Source organism: Zootoca vivipara, chromosome 2 (assembly GCF_965207765.1).
Source record: "Zootoca vivipara chromosome 2, rZooViv2.hap1.1, whole genome shotgun sequence".
In the NCBI taxonomy this organism is placed as follows: domain Eukaryota; kingdom Metazoa; phylum Chordata; class Lepidosauria; order Squamata; family Lacertidae; genus Zootoca; species Zootoca vivipara.
The window spans coordinates 32,508,176-32,526,311 of record NC_142584.1 but is presented as its reverse complement, the minus strand read 5'-3'; the positions used below and the strand labels follow the sequence as shown (position 1 = coordinate 32,526,311).

The following is an 18,136-nucleotide window of genomic DNA, read 5'->3' as shown; positions in this document are numbered from 1 at the left end:
AGAACAATTTAAAATCTCAGAAGACAAAGTATTGTGGCACCTTGGCTGTATATACACTACAGGCTTAATATGCAGCTAGGCTGTTCTTTTTCTCAGTTTGGATTGGTTGGGGGGGGAGCATCAAAAGCAGTGCATTTCATAGGAAACTACAGGACAAGTATTGATTAACAAAGCTAAAAAGAGAAAATTGTCCAGTAGCCCTAATGGCTGATAAGAGGCTTAGAATTGGCTGGTGATTATCTTCTACTTATTCCTGCGATGCAAATTCCTCTATACCTAGACTTTTCAAACACATGCATCATCACAGTGTGTCACATAAAAATAAAATAAAGGAAGGATCAAAAGTGCTTGTTTGAGTGCAAGTAGAAGAGGGAAGATTGACAAAGCACAATCTTACAGTTTAAAGAAAGCAAGGAATGCTCCCACTGGTAATATTCCCATTCCTGAACTCAATTAAACAGCAGGCCCCATTTATAGTTTCCATACAGTGTTGTTTTTCAATACTGTAGCCTGGCAGATGTTGACAGCCTTGAACTAAAAGGGAAATGACAGCAGGACGAAGCGATGTGGTATCTTAAAATAATGCTTTTTGATCGTTCTCTTTAGGAAAAAAACGTGACAAAGCTCTTCACCGAGACAGCTGCCCAAAACAAAGAGCAACTCAGCCGGCTGGAATTTGCCAAGAATGTTATGGACAAGGTATATGTAAATCATATTAGGTTAAAAGATAGTGCATAGATAAATAACCATAACTTTCAGTTAGTGCAGTTAGCTTCTCCTGGGAGCAAATGAGAAGGAAGATCTCTTGGTGTTTCATACCAAAACCTGCCAGGATACTGCCTTGAGTTGCTGTCATTCTGCCATGCTCTACTGCAGGGCAGGGACTGAATACGGCCTCCAGGACTCTCTGCAGGCCACACCTCTTCTTTAGCCACACCCTTCCTCGCCTCTGTGGTGTAGTGGCTAAGATTCAGGTTCACGTCTCCGCTCCTCTACATGCAGCTGCTGGGTGACCTTGGGCTAGTCTCACTTCTTTGAAGTCTCTCAGCCTCACTCACCTCACAGAGTGTTTGTTGTGGGGGAGGAAGGGAAAGGAGAACGTTAGCCGATTTGAGACTCCTTAGGGTAGTGATAAAGCGGGATATCAAATCCAAACTACTACTACTCTCCTCCTCCTCCTCCTCCTCCTCCTCCTCACCATCTCTGCTACACTCCCTCAATGGGTGTGTTTGCCTGTGCAATGTTTCTCTGTCTCTCTGTCTTTCTGTTTATCACAACATTAAACTTGTTCGCTAGATAACTAAAGTCCTACCGCCACATATCCATATAGGCAGCAGTGTAAAAGTTTACATTGGGAGTCATTTTGGCTTGTCTTTCTAAAAATTCATTTTCTTCATTTCTGCAGAAGGAAGTAGATGAGACAGTGCACATGATGCACGAGCAGACCCAACGGTCTGAAAACACAGCTGGCTCCCATAGAGAATCAGAAGCCCTAAAATCTCAGTTGGAAGAGGAACGGAGCAAGAAAGCCAGGGCTCAGCAGCAGCTGGAAGAGCAGAGGAGCAAACTTATTATGCTGAAGACCCAACGGCCTATTGAAAGAGTGGAGGAGAAAGAAGTGATGGAATACTACAGGGATCCCGCTCTGGAGAGTGACCTGTCCAAAATATCTCATCAAATTGAGAATGAAATTAAGAAGAGAAGGGGTCTACAGGCTGATATTGAGATAATGAACAATAAGGTCCTCCAAATGGAGAAAGATAGTAAGGTTGTTAATGCCCAGCTGCTTACAAAAGAAATTACTAAGATAGAGAAAGACCCAAGCCTAGATGCTCAAGCAGCCAGACTCCAAGAGGAAATCAGGCACCTCCAGGAGAACTCAACTTCCTCCTCTGAACTTGAACGGCTCAGGAAAGAGCTGCACTTGATGGAGCAGATGCAGCCAAACATCCGAGAGAAAGTGGTGCTCAAAGAGGTGGTCAAGCTGGAGAAGGACCCAGAAATGCTAAAAGCAGTCAGGACATTGCAAATGCAAATTGACGAAGACAGCTTCAAGAGGAAGTCTCTGGCGGATACAATTGGTAAATTGAAAAGCAGGACTGAAGAGCTTGAAAAGCTGATTGAAACGGCAGAACCTAAAGTCATTGTGAAGGAGGTAAAGCAAGTGGAGCAAGACCCGGAGCTTCTGAAGGAGGTATCCAAGCTTCAGACTCTCATTGATGAGGAGAGAAGCAAGAACTCATTGCTAGCAAGCCAACTGATGGAGCTGCAGAGCAAATACAGCACTGTGGAAAAGCAAAAGCCTAAAGTGGAGGTTAAAGAAAGAGTCAACGAGATATTTCGTCTTGACCCAGAAACTGAAGAGGAGATAGCACGTTTGAAGAAAGAGCTCCAAGAGGCTTCAAGAAAAAGGTCAAGGATTGACCAAGAGGTGGAAAGAGCCCTGACTGAGCTCAAAGTCCTTAAGTCTCAGCCTCCTACTGTGGAGTTTAAAGAGGTCATCGAAGAAGTGGTAAAGATGGAAAAGAGTCCGGAGATTCTGAGAGAAATAGACAGGCTGAAACAGCAGCTGAATGACCTTGTGAATACAAATGGCAGGTCCCAAGAACAGCTGATCAGGCTACAGGGAGAGAGAGATGAGTGGAAGAGGGAAAGATCCAAGGTAGAAACCAAGCTGGTTACCAAGGAGGTTGTCCGATATGAGAATGACCCTCTGTTGGAGAGAGAAGCTGAACGCCTCCGCCAGGAAGTACGTAATGTATCACAAAAGAGAAGAGCAAACGAAGATGCCATCTATGACTTGCAGAACAAGTACATGCTTCTGGAGAGGAGAAAACCTGAGGAAAAAGTGGTGGTCCAGGAGGTAGTTCTCACCCAGAGAGACCCAAAGCTCAGAGATGAGCACAGCAGGCTAAGTAAGAGCTTGGATGATGAAGTGAGCAACCGCCGACGCCTGGAACGTGAAGTCCAGCAGCTTCGAGCTGCGGTGGAAGAGAAAGAAAAGCTGCTTAACTTCCAAGAAGACAGAAACAAAAGGCTAGCCTTGGAAAAGGAAATGCGGCAGATCACCTTGAGGATAAAGGAAATTGAGGAGAGCCCAGCCCCAGTTCAGGAAAAAATAATCACAGAGGAAGTGGTCAAGGTAGAGAAGGATCCTGTTCTTGAGCAGTCCAGCACCAACCTGCGAATTGAACTGGATAATGAAAAGGCTCAAGTATTGAGCCTACAGAGGGAGTGCAAGAAACTTCAATCCCAGGTTGATGTTCTGCAAAAAACAAAGTCTCAGGAAAAAACCATCTACAAGGAAGTAATCAGAGTAGAGAAGGATAAGGTGCTAGAAAATGAGAGAGCACGTCTCTGGGATCTGCTAAGCAGAGAGAGAACAGCCCGGCAGAATGCAGAAGAAGATATCAGGCGTCTCAAGGAAAAGATTGAAAGAGCAGAAGGCATGACGAGAACATGGTCCAAAGAAGAAGCCGATCTCCAGAGAACACGCAATCTGACAAGGCAAGAAAAAGACAATCTTGAGAATGAATTAAATGAACTAGAAAGGCAGAAGCAACAGAAAATCCTTTTCCTTAGAGAGCAGACCAAGCTCCTGAGCCAAAGGACAGAGAATGACAGACAAAAGAAGATGCAAATTGGTCAAGAGCTTTCTTCCCTTGAATCAGACATACTTAGAGAGAAGGATCAGATCTATGAAAAAGAGAAGGCTATCCGGGAACTCCAAACCAGAGTTAACAAAGAAGAACTGAATCATGAGACCCAGATGAGAGAAACTAATCTCTCCACAAAAATTTCTATTCTGGATCCAGAGACTGGCAAGGATATGTCACCCTATGAGGCATATAAGAGAGGTATGATAGATCGAAGTCAATATATTCAGCTGCAAGAACTAGAATGTGATTGGGAAGAAATCACAACGCTGGGACCCAAAGGCGATGTTTCTGTGCTCCTTGACAAGAAGAGTGGGAAGCAGTACTCCATTGATGATGCCCTGCGGTTTAGGAGGATCACAAAAGAAGAATACCAGCTCTACAGGGATGGCAAGATCCCTATCTCTGAGTTTGCTCTGCTGGTAGCAGGAGAAACTAAGCAAAATTCCTCCCTTTCTATCGGTTCAATCATTTCCAAGTCTCCAGTTTCATCCCCCATTTTCCAGCAAAAGCAGAGCTTCTTCCCTCCTGGCGTGCCGATAACCTTCTGTGACGATACCTTTCCCATTGCCGGTGTGTATGACACCACCTCCGACAACAAGTACAACATAAAGTCTGCACTTAGCAAGAAGCTGGTGGACCCAATGACTGCTCAAAAGCTTCTCGAGGCTCAAGCAGCTACTGGAGGCATTGTTGATCTTATCTCACGTGATCGATACTCTGTCCACAAAGCCATTGATAGAGGGCTGATAGACAACACCTACATGCAAAGGCTGCTGAATGCTCAGAAAGCTTTTACAGGGATTGAAGATCCAGTCACCAAGAGAAGGCTGTCTATAGGTGAGGCAGTCCAGAAAGGGTGGATGACCAAGGACAATGCCTTTCCCTATTTACAGGTCCAACATCTGACTGGAGGGCTAATAGACCCCAAGAAAACTGGCCGTATCCCAGTGCCAGAAGCTTCCCAGGCTGGCATGCTTAGCAGCGATCTGGTCATGATGCTACAAGATGAATCCAGTTATGAAAAGGATCTTGTTGACCCCATCACCAAAGAGAAGATTAATTACAAGGAAGCCATGGCTCGTTGCCGGAAAGATCCTCTAAGTGGGCTCCTTCTCCTTCCAACCACATCTGATGGATACCAGTCATATCAGTTCAGGCACTGAGAAAATAAGAAATCCTCAACAGAGTTCATATACTGCCCACTGATGAACAGAGTGCCTGACAGTTCTAAATGGCTATGTGCTATTCTAGATTGCTAGTCTTACTTCACTATAACAAGGCAGCAATGCACCTTTAAGATGCATTTCTGAAGGTAGAAGGGTTCTAATGCAGGATTTACTGCATAACAGTGGTTCCCAAACTCCCCCACCCCACCCCATGGACCACTTGAAAAATGTTGAGGGTCTTTGCAGATCTCTTAATGATTTATCTGCCTGTTGTAGCAATTGTGATGTGCTGTGCTAGATGATTTTTCATTGTATTTTTACAGAAATGCTGCAGGCCATCTGAATAAAGCTTATGGACCACTAGTGGTCCAGGGACCAGTTTGGTAACCCCTGCTGTATACTATAGGGAAACAAATGGGATTTTAAAAAATAAACAAATATGCTTGGGAAACTTTTACTCTGTGCCTTCATGGCAAGTTTAAAGGGGTGTGTATCAAGGAGCTTTGAGTTAGATGGTTGTCATGCATGCAATAAAAAAGTTAAAAGATTTAACAGGCTCCATTATTTCTCTGTTAAAAAGTTGGGACAGTTCCTGTGTGCACATCAGGATCCCAACCATAAGTAAATTGCAAAGGGCTGTGCTAAAAAATGGACCCCACAAAATGAACATTATACAACTATGGAGAACAACAGTGCAGAAGGTTACATGGCCAAAGAATACACATTATCAGAAATCTAATGGTCAGGTCAGAGTAGGATTATGGGTAATAAAAGGCAAGCAAGACTGATGTACAGCACACAGAGAACATTTCGTTCCCTTGGTAACCGTGAAGGCTGGAGCTCAAAACAGCAAAAGGGGTTCGAGATTCTTTCTGTATACCATGCATTCAATATAAGCAAAAATGGCCATGGTGTAAAAGATTTCCCCATCATAGGCACTCTTGTCAGTAAGGACATTTGAGAACCAACAAGTTACATTGATTTATCAAAGCATATTTTTTTATTTAGTGCGTACAAAAACTTCTTCAATAATATTAACAGTTAATGATAAAAATGACTTAAAACATCAATAACAAGGTTTTAAAAAATAACCCCATAACTAGGCAGTGGCTTTGATTCAGAGCAGGCAGAAGTAGGGGACAAGTTCACTGGTTTCCCTCCAGAGCAGATTTTCAGGAAGCACACAGGAGATTGCAGGCAAAAGAGGAAATCGGTGGACATTATCTCCCCCCGCCCTTCTATCAGCAGGAGCAATCCATGAGCAGAACCCTGCTTGTAGGATCCAACCCCCATGTACTTGGCCAGGATCAGTAACTGGGGTCTGTCAAATATTTATTCTTTAGCATCGTGCTCTATCTAGCTCATTGACGATCAAAGATTTTCACATTCTAATTAAATTAGAAATGAAAACTTGAAGGGCCCGACAGCTGCACCAAGATTAAGAAGCCCATTCTTTAATGTGAATTGTGTTTAGACCATGTTTTTGTCCTATCTTGAGAGAAAAGGTAAACAAGTATGCTGATAAAGGATAAAAAAAGAAACTAAAATCTGTTGTATTTCTGGGTGGTCTCATGATGTCTGGTTCTCCCACAATTTCCTCTTGAGCATGGTTAGTGGCCAATAGTGGGAATGCCAGCAAAAAGCTCCCATATTCATTACAGGGAGAATCGAATGACACGATATCCCTGTCCACTGCATCTTCTGCAGGCTGTGCTGGCAGTGCCTAAGTTACTATAACCAATTTCTCTGCAATGCAATACCTGAACTACAGCAAAGATTGAATAATATGTGGTTGCTGGATTAGGATTGAATTCAAACACATAGCAATCCTAAAATTTCAAATCATTTTTTGCCTCATCAAATGCTTACAGTGCCAAGTTTGTTTTCAAAGAATATGAGAGGCTGCGTACTATTTAGAACAGTCAAAATCTATATGAATATAGCATTAACCCCACTAAAAGGCCGAGAACTTCTAAACCATAATGAACAAGTTTCATCCTCCATAGCGATTCCAATTCCAAGCAAGAGGCTCAGTTATTAGGAAGGGTTAATCCAGGGAACTATTGTCAGGGAAGCACACTGCAGATTTGCCTCCTCTCATGGGCCATACCTCTCTACTACACGTTGCTCTTTGGCATCTCGTGATGGAGTCTGCCAGAAATATTGGTGGGTCAAAGCAGCCTTGGCTGAGATGCGTCTGTTGGGATCATACAGTAATAGTTGCTGCAATTAAAAGGGGACAAACAGAAATATCTCTTTTAATGGATTGATACTATGCCTATCATCCCAAAGTCAATACTGATTTTCTATTCCCAAGTATAGGCTTTGCATGCAATGGTAACATCATAATCAGAAATGGTAGAAATCACAAATCCCTACAGAGCCACCTACATTACCAAATACACCTGAGGGTTAAGACTAAATCTCAGATTGAGCTCTTGGCTGAAATTCTGGTTTACAACATCCCTGCCCCAAGGTTGTTTTAAAAACAAAACCCTTCATTCCATCCTCTTTCTTACCATCAGCAAGTCTCGTCCATCTCTGTCCAAGTTTGGAATTAACGCCTTCATGTCTTTTCTCGGCCATTTTGGGAAATTCCCTTTGTAATCCGGAAGTTGAGTCACTCCCGGCCACAATGATTCAGTAGGTGTACCAAGAGTGCGGAAAATACGGAAAAGCTGGTCGATTTCGGAGTCCCCAGGAAATAAGGCTTTTCTGGTTACCTGCAGAAAGAAAAAGGATGGCACACTCATCTATCTTTCCACAGGAACCCCTAATCTTTATCCAAGTGAAGTCCCAGGAAGAAGGAACATACCGTGTTTCTCCGAAAATAAGCCATACCCTGAAAATATGCCATACCCCGAAAATAAGCCATACCCTGAAAATAAGCCATGGTGATAGGCATTTTAACCTTGTAGTAAACTGCCTTGTAGGCAGTTTAACCTTGTAGTATGGTAGGTTAAACTGTACCATACTTAATTTTTTAAAAAAGACATCCCCTGAAAATAAGCCACTGTGGTGTGTTTTTTTTTGAGGAAAAATAAATATAATACGGTGTCTTATTTTTGGAGAAACACAGTAGAGAAATAAATACTGTTAACCTTTTAGTACAAGCCACCTGGTGCTGAAGGAGAAAGGAGAAATATACTGAACACCACACCACATCCCCAGAAACATAGTGTAGATAAGCAAATGTATCCCTATAGTGTTTTATGATTTCCTTGATACTGTATGTGGGCTCGAACCGGTCTGACCGTAATAATAAATTCATTCATTCATAGTGTAGATAAGGGGCAGACTTCAAGCTTGTTGGATCTCCTTTGTTTTGTACTAGAATCCCAAGATCTACCAACCAGAGCTAGGTGCAAAGACATACAGTAAACTAAAGCAAGTTCAACATGATAATATAGAACATGAAATCTAATGTTGATCCCATGCCCTATATTTCAAACTTGAACCGCATTTGAACTAAAACTTCAGTCATGTTTTATTCTGCTGAGAGCTGAGGACAAAAAGACATGGCGGAAAAATCTACATTAAACCCTGAAATGTATTAATATGAAACTTTTAAAATAAAAATTGGTTTAATTGATCTTTACAAAAGCAATTGATGTGGCTTTTCAGTATGAGCCGTATGGTATGCAAGGCTGAAGAAAGAGCCTAAATGCTTAAACATTTGCAGTTTTCAAATGTTGTAAACAGTATTAGGATAAGGGCTGCATTTCCTTTAATCGAGTGCCATGTCATCTTCACCACTTTCTTCCTATACAGCAGCAACCTCTAGTGGCTGCTGCCCCATTGCACACCTTCTCATAGCAAGGTGTTTTTCAGGAGAAGCCAGCTAGTGTGTGTAAAAGAGGTTGAAAACTAAAGGAACGTATCACCGATCTACCACTGATAGATCTGTTCTGATAGGAACAGCTTTATACAAAGTCAGATTGTTGGTCCATCTAGGTCAGCACTGTTAACACTGACTGAAAGCGCCTCTCCAAGCCCTACCTAGAAGCACCAGGGACTGAACCTGGGATCTTTCTGTATGCAAGGTATATGCGCTGTCACTGAGCTGCAAGCCTTCCCCATGAGCCATAGTTCTTCCTTTCCTCATGCAGAAAGCTAGCCCCATGCAACTGGCTAAAGATCAATCAGATACTTTCAGATGGGGGGTTAATATTGTGAATGGATTGTTCAGCTATCACAGAATGGTAATTAGCAACGTATGTTTTAGCTTATCATGATTCCCAGAAAGGAGAAATCTGAGTTAAGATGCCAGCCCATATATTTTTTAAGCAACTGACGGCAATAATGTTATGTAGGCTTTGCAATAAAATAAAATAAAAATGCATGCATAAGGAATATACACCCCTCTGGAAGCATCCTCACAGAATTGAGAGAAAAATTTACCAAACCAAAATGGAAGCTACATTCAGCATAACTTTTCTTAACCGTAGACTACTTGCCATGGTCTCAACCTTCCTCCTCAATACAGCAGTAGCGTGAGCCTCACTATGCAATATATCTTATTTATTTGAAAGATACAGCACCCCTCAGTGCAGCTTTCAGAGCAGTGTACAAAAACCAGGTATAATGCTCAAATAAAATAAAACATTTTTAAATGGATAAAAAATTGAAAGTAAGTTTCTCCTTTACTCTGCTGTGATCAGGAAGCATGTATCTAAACAGAGTCAGATGACCACAGCAACAGCAGCAACAATCAATGCACATTTTCATGCTCACTGCAGCTTTTAACAATATCAGAGAAGGAAGTCTTATCAAAGACTCTTGAAATTTTAAAAAGGTGGTGGTAAGAATAACACATTTTGAATGCAACACTTGGTTCTGTCACACAGTAGAAGTAGAAAAAAATTAAAGCACATTGATTACATGATTCACAGTGTCTATTTAGGAAGATGACACATTTTTGGATATTTGTAATGTTAAGAGTATACGTTAACTCAGTATCACTGATTTTTATGTCATCCAGATGACACAGTGCACCAATTGCTTCTCTTGCCAAAATGCAAGTATTGATTTGAGCTTCAATACTGACTTCTGGGCTAAGGATTCAGATTAGAAATTCTCTTCAGAGAGAGTGTGCGAGACAAAGACAAGGGGAGCTAGGTAGATATAAATACAAGCAAGGCACAATTACCACATAAAATTTTCATAATAAATTAATATTTTTGTGTGTCTAAAATGCAGTGCACTTTACTTTTGAATAAAAAAACTGAAATCTATTACCATTTCTGCAAATATGCAGCCGATGCTCCAGATATCCACAGCCGTTGAGTAGAATTTACAACCTAGTAAAATTTCAGGAGCTCGATACCATAAGGTTACAACCTAGAAGGAACCACATTGAAAGCTTGAGTTCAATTTATGCTTTTTATGTATTCAAATGCCTCCCCACCCTCAGTTAAAAACTTATATGATTGAGCCCATAAACTTTTATGGTCCAGTCTTTTGCAAGAAATTGTTCTCACTCGGATGAAGTCCACTGGACTGCAGCATGGCCACTTGAACACCATCCAGAAAAGCGGGTGTTGCTATCCCTCCACTCACTCTCTTCCCCAACCTGCCAAGAGACAAAACTAGAGTCCCACTTATTCTATGCTATACTGTAGTATAGCATGGGAGAGAGGAAGCTGGACAAAGGGAACAGTGGCTTGACATGCGTCCTGGGGGCATGGTGCGTTGCCTGAAGGGGTGTGTCACCTGGCGCAGTGGGGGGGTGATGCGTGTCGGGGGGCGCCCATGGTACTGGGGGTGGTACGCTCCCCCCGCCACCCCGTTTCCTCCGCCAGTGAAAGGGAACTGATGGAGCAATGAGCTCAGAAGCAAGATGGCTGCATCCTCTTTTTCTGGCTCAGCGCATTTAAAAATCTAAATTCCTGGAGAGAAACCATGTTAGACTGAGGTAGTAAAAACATACCTTCAAAATGAACAAATGTATTATGGCGTGAACTTTTAATCTGCAGATGCTCCAATAAATTTATTAGTCTTGCCCCAGAAAGCTATAGGCACACTCTTTAGGTTAGTCTGCCAATTGCAGTTCCAATCCATTCTTTGCATAAGATCAGATATCATAATAGCTCATTTAACGGCTACTTTTTTTCTCACTTCATATCAAATAAGATAGCCAGAGCAGCACTCTGACGGGGTCTTATGCATCTTTAAGTGTTTCAAAGGTAGGAAAATTCTACCATTGTGGAGTATCCCAACAGCACTCTGATGGTGCAAAATCTGCCTCAAAAATTGTATTCACACACACACCTTCTCAGAGGATAACTTGGCAACCTTCTTACCTACTAACAGCACTAAGAAAGAGAAGGAGGAGATGATGACGAACATTACCTCATGAGTGTAAGTACGCAGTGGAACACCAAAGGCTCTTGCTAGGCCAAAATCAGCTAGTTTGATGGCTCCCATTTCGTTTATAAGTAAGTTCTGGGGCTTCAGATCTCTGTGGATGACTCTGTGGGAGTGACAGAAGCTTACACCTTGTAGCAGTTGATAAAGGTAGCTCTAGGGAGAAGCAAAGGATTCAGAGATTATGGACTCAGCTACATTAGTAAAAAAAAAAATAAGCATTTAAAATGCATTATAACACTGTGGCACCAGATGGCGCTGTAGAGTTCCATCTTTCGGCAACGTGATTTCCCATTATGAGGTTTACAATGTGTTTTCCTGAAACATTTTTTTTAATGTGGCAAGATCCAGCATAGGCATAAAGAAGCCATGGGCAGCTGGTACATAATATGCCATAGTTCAACAGGATGTATCTCAAACAATTGCTTGCAAACAGGTTCCACGTACGTTGTTAAGATATTTCTCTGAGAACAGCAGTGTGACGAGAAAATAAACTTTCCACGCTCCTTGTTAGGGTAGTCAGTTTGTTTCCTGTCAGGGCTCCTATGTCTTTTTTAAATGACAGGCAGAACGCAAGGAGAAAATTCAACAATTAAAGCTCTCCTACGCCAGCCTTTGCCTGATTTGTTGTCTGTCACAATTTTTAAAGGCACTATCAGATAGAAAGAAAGTTAAAATCTTACAGGCCCTTCTGCAATGTGAATGGCTTTTCAATGCTTCAAGGTCTAAAACAGTGGTAATTTAACCTGCAGCCTGTCACATATTGCCGAACTACAACGCCCATAATCCCTGATAACTGACAATGCCGTCCAAGGCTGATGGGAGTTGAAATTCAAGAACATATTTCCAGGTATATACTGTAAGTGACTGTGCGTATGTTTGAGTAAACTTCTACCTTGACCAAACTTAAAGGCAGCTCCCCTGTACGAGATGAGTCCATGTACTTCTTAAGGTCCTGATTCAGATATTCAAAGACTAGATAGAGTTTCTTCTGACTGTGAACTACATCAAGAAGCCTGGAATAAAAATTGAATTCAGTGACTGAACATCTGGGTTTGGAAGAACTAATACCCCAGCTGAACAAATGCATCCACCACTCTAACACACACACACACCCTCCTTTTTTGGGGTACAACAGAAGGAGAGTCGGTGTGGCACTGTAGTTAGGAAGCTGGACTACGAATGGGGAGACCCAGGTTCAACTCCTCAATCAGTCATGAAGCTCATTTGGGCTTTGTCTCTCAGCCTAACCTACGCCATATGGTTGTTGTAAAAGAAATGGTAAGAGAGCAGTAGCAGCTCCATTGTTCTCCTGGCTTCCCAGTGCTGAGTCACTGTCATTTACCAAGAGGGAGAGGGGTGAAGCAGCAACTCACAGTGTTGAGAAGCTAGGAGAGCAACAGAGCCCCACCTCCACCATCCCATGAGCTAAGAAGAGAGAGACAGAACCATGTATGCCACTCTGAGCTCCTCGGAAGAAGGATGGGATAAAAATGTAATACACAAAGCAAGTAGACAAGCCATTGAGTGAAGGAGCTTGTTTGCACAACTGCATTCTCTAGTAGCTGCCCACAGACTTCTTGCCTAAATGCTGGCTGTTGTAATGCTATTTAAATTGAATTTAATCTGCACTGAGACTCCCTTGTTGCAGTTTCGTTTTTATTTATCCCTCATTTTCTCCTGTGCTGCTCTGCAAAGAACAGCAAAGGTGCAACAAAAGACTATGAGGAACAAATTAACATTATCTGTTTTCAGATATGTATGCCTGCGTGTTATTTGAAACAGCAAGGCAGCACGCTACTTACGAGGAGGTTTACTAACGTAACTATGGTATGCTACTTTGCCTCTTAAAATGTACTTTCATGAATAGTTACTTGTAGATATGCTAGCAGACAATGTCTCTCACTCCAAGTGTCACTCTAACCCAGCCCCTGGTCCCTATGATAATGACAATGGCCTCAAGCCAGGATTATTGCCCCAGGAGGTCTCATGACCAGCTCCTCAACAATCAGACTCCAAACATGTGAGTGGCAGCTCAAGACTTTTTTTGATAGCCACCCCAAGGCTGTTTTAGTCTCCTCAAGGTGTCCACTGGAAAAGTCCCAGGAAAGTTGGCATAGGATTGCAGCCTGAATCTAAAAATAGCCCCTATATTCCATGTTTGTATTAATCTAAGCAATGCTGTTATGGGTTATAGATGAGAACAGCTCACATCTACACACACACACAAAGTCTAGACTTTTTCTTACCTCACTATGTTTGGATGTTTCAATTCTTTCAGCAGGGAGATTTCTCGAATTGCTGTACTGGGAACTCCTTCTGTTTCCCTGTAAAGAAAGGGATTTAGTATCAAGCAATCTCATTCTTTCTAAGGGGTGCTTTACTGGGCATAAGTGATTATTTCCGCTCACATATCTTCTCTATGGAATGTTCATAGAGCTTGTCAGACAAACAGCCAAAGCAAGGGTGTCCCATCAATCACAAAAAAAGAGAAAATGCGGAAAACTACACAGGTATAGGGTTAATATTTTAGCAACATCAAGCATAACATATATGATCAAGTAAGGAATTACAATCTCAATGCATTCTGAGTAAGACTCTTCTACACAGGTTAAACTACAACTATTAAAATATAAAATTAAGGTGATGGCCTTTCTCCTCAAAGACTTGTCATACTCCTATGTCTTTTCTCCACCCTCTTCAATTCTGATAGTTGCCTCAATAAGAACATATCTCCACAAAATTTTAAAATGGACAGATACATTCATGTGTCTCCATTGTCATATTTAGGGTACCCCTAAATCAGCCATTAGTCTCCATGCTTAAGGTGCTTGCAATTCTACTGTTAAGTATACTTTACATTAACAGCTGGACCCTATTTGGAACTGACCCTTATGTGAATAAATTCTGCCCATGGTTTTCCGCATGATATCTCTCAAATTCCACAATTTGCAATGTTTTAAAACTCAAAACATAAATGCCTTCTGAAAACCATTTCATGAGTTTTAAGAGTAGCCGATTCAGGGGAAAGTTAGTGAACTAGGTACTTACGAATCTAGGCGGATCTTCTTCAAAGCAACTAGCTGGCCTGTCTGTTTGTTTTTGGCTTTATATACTACCCCATAGGTGCCCTCTCCAATCTTCTCTACCTTTTGGAAGACATCTTGGAACGCATCCATTCTCTGCCTTCTAACTTGCTGCTGTAACATTTGATCAGACAATTAGCAGTAGTACTATCTGGTCATCTCTACACATCATAGCATTTTGCATGTTTCCATTCTTCCACTCACCCTTCCCCTGAAAAGTAATAAGAATCCATTTAAACAAATAAGCATAATGCTTAAATAACATCTTTAAAAATTCCTTTTCAAATGCACTACTCTCACATTCTCCAATACATTAACCTACTTAAGTTAACTGATGGTGTCTGGTGATTACAATGACACTTAATCTTCCCTTTGAGCTATGACAGCCCACAATATGCATCCCCACGTAAGGGATGATGCCTTATCAGGATCCTGCCTCTCCTCCAAGTTCAGGGGGGTATTTTGGGCTCACAACATCATCCTATGAAGCAGATGAGCTGGAAAGGGAGTTTTGTTTCATAGCGAAAGATGTGTCCCTGGCTTTCCCACAGTCAAACTTTAGCAACTACACCCCACAGGCCTTGTTTGTCTCAGATGCAAAATTAAGCACAGGTTTCGTATAAGTGGAGCAGAGAACATAGGCAAATGGCACATTTTTCACCCTCTCCCCTATCTTAAAAGTCGGGGTCACCAATGGAGCAGATTGGCAATAGAGCCAGGACAGGCAAGAGGAAGGAATTCTTTACACAATGCATAATTGTGGGATCCACAGCCACAATGTTTTCTAGGGTACCTGCAGATATAGGGAATATTCTTGTCCCTCCAACAGTGTTAATCAAAATATTTCTTGACTGGGGGGGGGGAAGTGTTGGGAATATTCTGGATAAGAATCCTTCTTTACATGCGCATTGTTAAATGGAAGAGATTTGCTGCATGTCGTCATATTTGAGGAAGGCCTTGGGCCTGCCCTGACGCCCAAGGCACTAGCCACCAAGCCACCCCCGTTCCCACACGAGTCACAAATTACTAATGTGACCATCTAAGAGTAAAATTAAAGCTCTTGGCTCCTCAGAATGCTTCCCACCTGCTCATCTAGTCTTCCATTTGCTTCCATACCCTCCTTCCTATTGAACTACAGTGTTTCCAAGGGGTCAAAATTCACCTCACACCACCACTAAAGTGGCTTTTGCCCACTAGAGGGAGATGTTCAAATGTAAACAGTTACCAAAATATAAGAAAACACACAGAGAGAGATCTCTTTTGCTGCTGTTTGACTAGTATACTCACAGTTTCTGCATCCCTTCCAACAGCAATAACTGCCGGCTAGACTTTGGGCCCTGTTTTTAAAATTTCTTGCAAGGGGAAAATGACCAAAATCACTTAATTTGGGCAAGTTTTTCTTTGCTCACAGGCGATCTTTTCTTCAGAGACTTGGTGAAAGCACCGAAGCACTTGCGAGCCCCAGAAAACTTGTGTTATGAAGTGAGACTAACAGATGCAAATATCAAATACAGTAAATAAATAATATCTGGACATTCAAAGAACGCGAGGAAGAATAAAGTGGGCACACAGCAGCCCTGCACCCCAAATCCCCATTCCTGCTGGTTCTACCCCAACTTTTGCACATCAAAACCAATGTTCATGTGTTCAGCCTCCCCGTGCTTGGAAGCCCTGTGCATCAGGATTCCCAATTGTGGGGAAGATTCTAAGTATAGCCTATCCAGCCAAACACATTCAAAATCCCCCTTCAGACTTTCCTGTTCAACATGCAAATTTCAGGAGAGGAGCTAGTGGAGCTGTTGACATTGGGGAAAGGGCTGGCTTTCACTACCCCTAAACACTTTATTCTCCTTTGCCAGTGGTAGCTAACCTGGACTACAACTCCCATAATCCATGGACTATAACTCCCATAATTCCTGGGGCTGATGGAAAGAGGAGCCCAACAAGACCTGGAAGGCCACAGTGGTCAATCATCCCCAGCCTTTGCATTCTTTGAAGCCTTAATATAGCCGTGGTGTCTAGCCAAACAGATTCTGCTAGTTTTAGTTAGGCAGTATTTAGAGCTAGAAAAGGTATGTAACCATTCTTCAGCTATAGGATGAATAACACCTTTCTCCTACCTCACCCCCAGCCTTTAAACAATGTTAAAGGCTTGCAATTATTATCAAGATGCAAACGGATATGCTTATCCACATATGGAGAAGCACAATTTGAGACTTACAAAAAAGTTGTGATCCTCATCATTTCAAGAACATGTCTTAATTTTTAATTTGGGGTGGTGGTGGTCTGTTTCTGACACTACATTGAACATGGTGGTTAAGGTCATTGCACAGAAAGAACAGTTTGATGCTGAGCTCTCAAAAGTGTGTTAACTAGGAAGAAATGGCACATGGGTGGATTTTTCATATCCCTTCAACATATTTTTATAAGTAGGGATGGCACCTCTTACCAGCACCACTGATTGTGAGTTCAGTATTCATCTGAGCTAGTAGACAGTGAGGACTATTCTGTAGAAGGCAAATGTGTGTTATCTTCGTATGAGATATCAGTATGGGCACTCTGCTAAAGGTTAGCCTCTGCTCCTTCTCTGACAGGTTTTATTTCACAAGAAGATGACTCCCATGTTAGAACCCCTCCCATAGATCTTAACAGCTGAGATTGATACAAACATAATTAGAACATAGAAACACTTCTTGTTTCTATGAATTCTAATGCAGATATTAACTTTGATCATTAACTCTTTGGAGTAGAAATATCAGTCAAGAACCATACGAAGTGCCGTAACTATGGGGGTGGGGGGGGAACACCTCCTTTTCAATATAAATCTCAGTTGAGCATGATAATGGCTATGACACAACTTTCGGTAATCTCGTATTCAGGTGAAGCCATAATGGACGTTTAAGAATCTGAGCTCCCATTAAGTAATATAGAAATATAACCTGTCGTGATTTTGTAATATTAATACCTTGTGATATTGTAATATTTCTCTCTGGTGGAGAAAGGATCCAGAAAAGCCCTCAACAGATATTATTCAACATCCATTCAGTGTCCCACCCCCCAGTAGAGGTACACAACTTTGTTGTTGTTGAGGACGGCATTCCCTCAGAGTAAGTTGACCAATGGCAGGACCAAATGTGCACATAGCCACCTGTTTTCTCTCTCTTTCTGCCATCCCTTCTCCTTCTCACTCTTTCTCCCTCTTCTTCCTCCCTGTCCAACCAGCTGCTGCAGGAAAGACAGATCACTCTTGCTGGAGGTCTAAGCTGTTTCCTAGCAGAGGGATTTTGAAATTAGGCTATGGCAGGGGTAGGCAACCTAAGGCCCGAGGGCCAGATGCGGCCCAATCGCCTTCTCAATCCAGCCCGCGGACAGTCCGGAAATCAGCATGTTTTTACATGAGTAGAATGTGTCCTTTCATTTAGAATGCATCTCTGGATTATTTGTGGGGCCTGTTTGGTGTTTTTACATCAGTAGAATGTGTGATTTTATTTAGAATGCATCTCTGGGTTATTTGTGGGGCAAAGGAATTTGTTCATTTCCCCCCAAAAATATAGTCCGGCCCACCACATGGTCTGAGGGACAGTGGACTGGCCCCCTGCTGAAAAAGGTTGCTGACCCCTGGGCTATGGGCTGCATATAATAAGGCTGCGTGCTACAGGTTGTCAGGAAGAACACAAATAAATAGCCAAGTAAGTACTAGTGAATCTAGGCATGCTGTTAACCAATCAGCTTTCTCACAGTATCCATAAAGCCTGGGACTTGAAGATTGGCCACATAGGACTGAAAAATGAGCAAGTGAACATCATCAAGGCTGCTTTGTGGCCCTTTCACAAAAGCAAAAGAAGAATGGGAATTTAAA

General features: G+C 42.1%; 2 protein-coding genes across 3 annotated transcripts in view; one reads left to right on the top strand and one right to left on the bottom strand.

The window, feature by feature from the left end:
• The window catches only part of EVPL (envoplakin), a 50,566-nt gene extending 45,189 nt beyond the window's left edge, over positions 1-5,377 (top strand). Inside the window, exons 23-24 of the mRNA XM_035104522.3 lie at positions 607-699; positions 1,406-5,377. Of these exons, the coding sequence (XP_034960413.2) occupies positions 607-699; positions 1,406-4,822 (3,510 nt within the window). The 3' untranslated portion in view covers positions 4,823-5,377. The remainder of the gene's footprint in view (positions 1-606; positions 700-1,405) is intronic.
• Positions 5,378-5,801: 424 nt separating this feature from the next.
• Positions 5,802-16,035, bottom strand: CDK3 (cyclin dependent kinase 3). 2 transcript variants are annotated; one of them, XM_088661575.1, is made up of 7 exons: positions 14,341-16,035; positions 13,441-13,518; positions 12,087-12,207; positions 11,177-11,347; positions 10,064-10,165; positions 7,345-7,548; positions 5,802-7,048 (listed from the first exon to the last, which is right to left on the bottom strand). In XM_088661575.1, exons 1-7 carry the CDS (start codon positions 14,364-14,366, stop codon positions 6,923-6,925), a joined length of 828 nt encoding a protein of 275 aa, XP_088517701.1. In that variant the 5' UTR covers positions 14,367-16,035; the 3' UTR covers positions 5,802-6,922. The 2 variants fall into 2 exon arrangements, with proteins under 2 accessions (XP_088517701.1, XP_060127818.1); XM_060271835.2 differs by having other exon boundaries at positions 14,243-15,065.
• Positions 16,036-18,136: the final 2,101 nt, after the last annotated feature.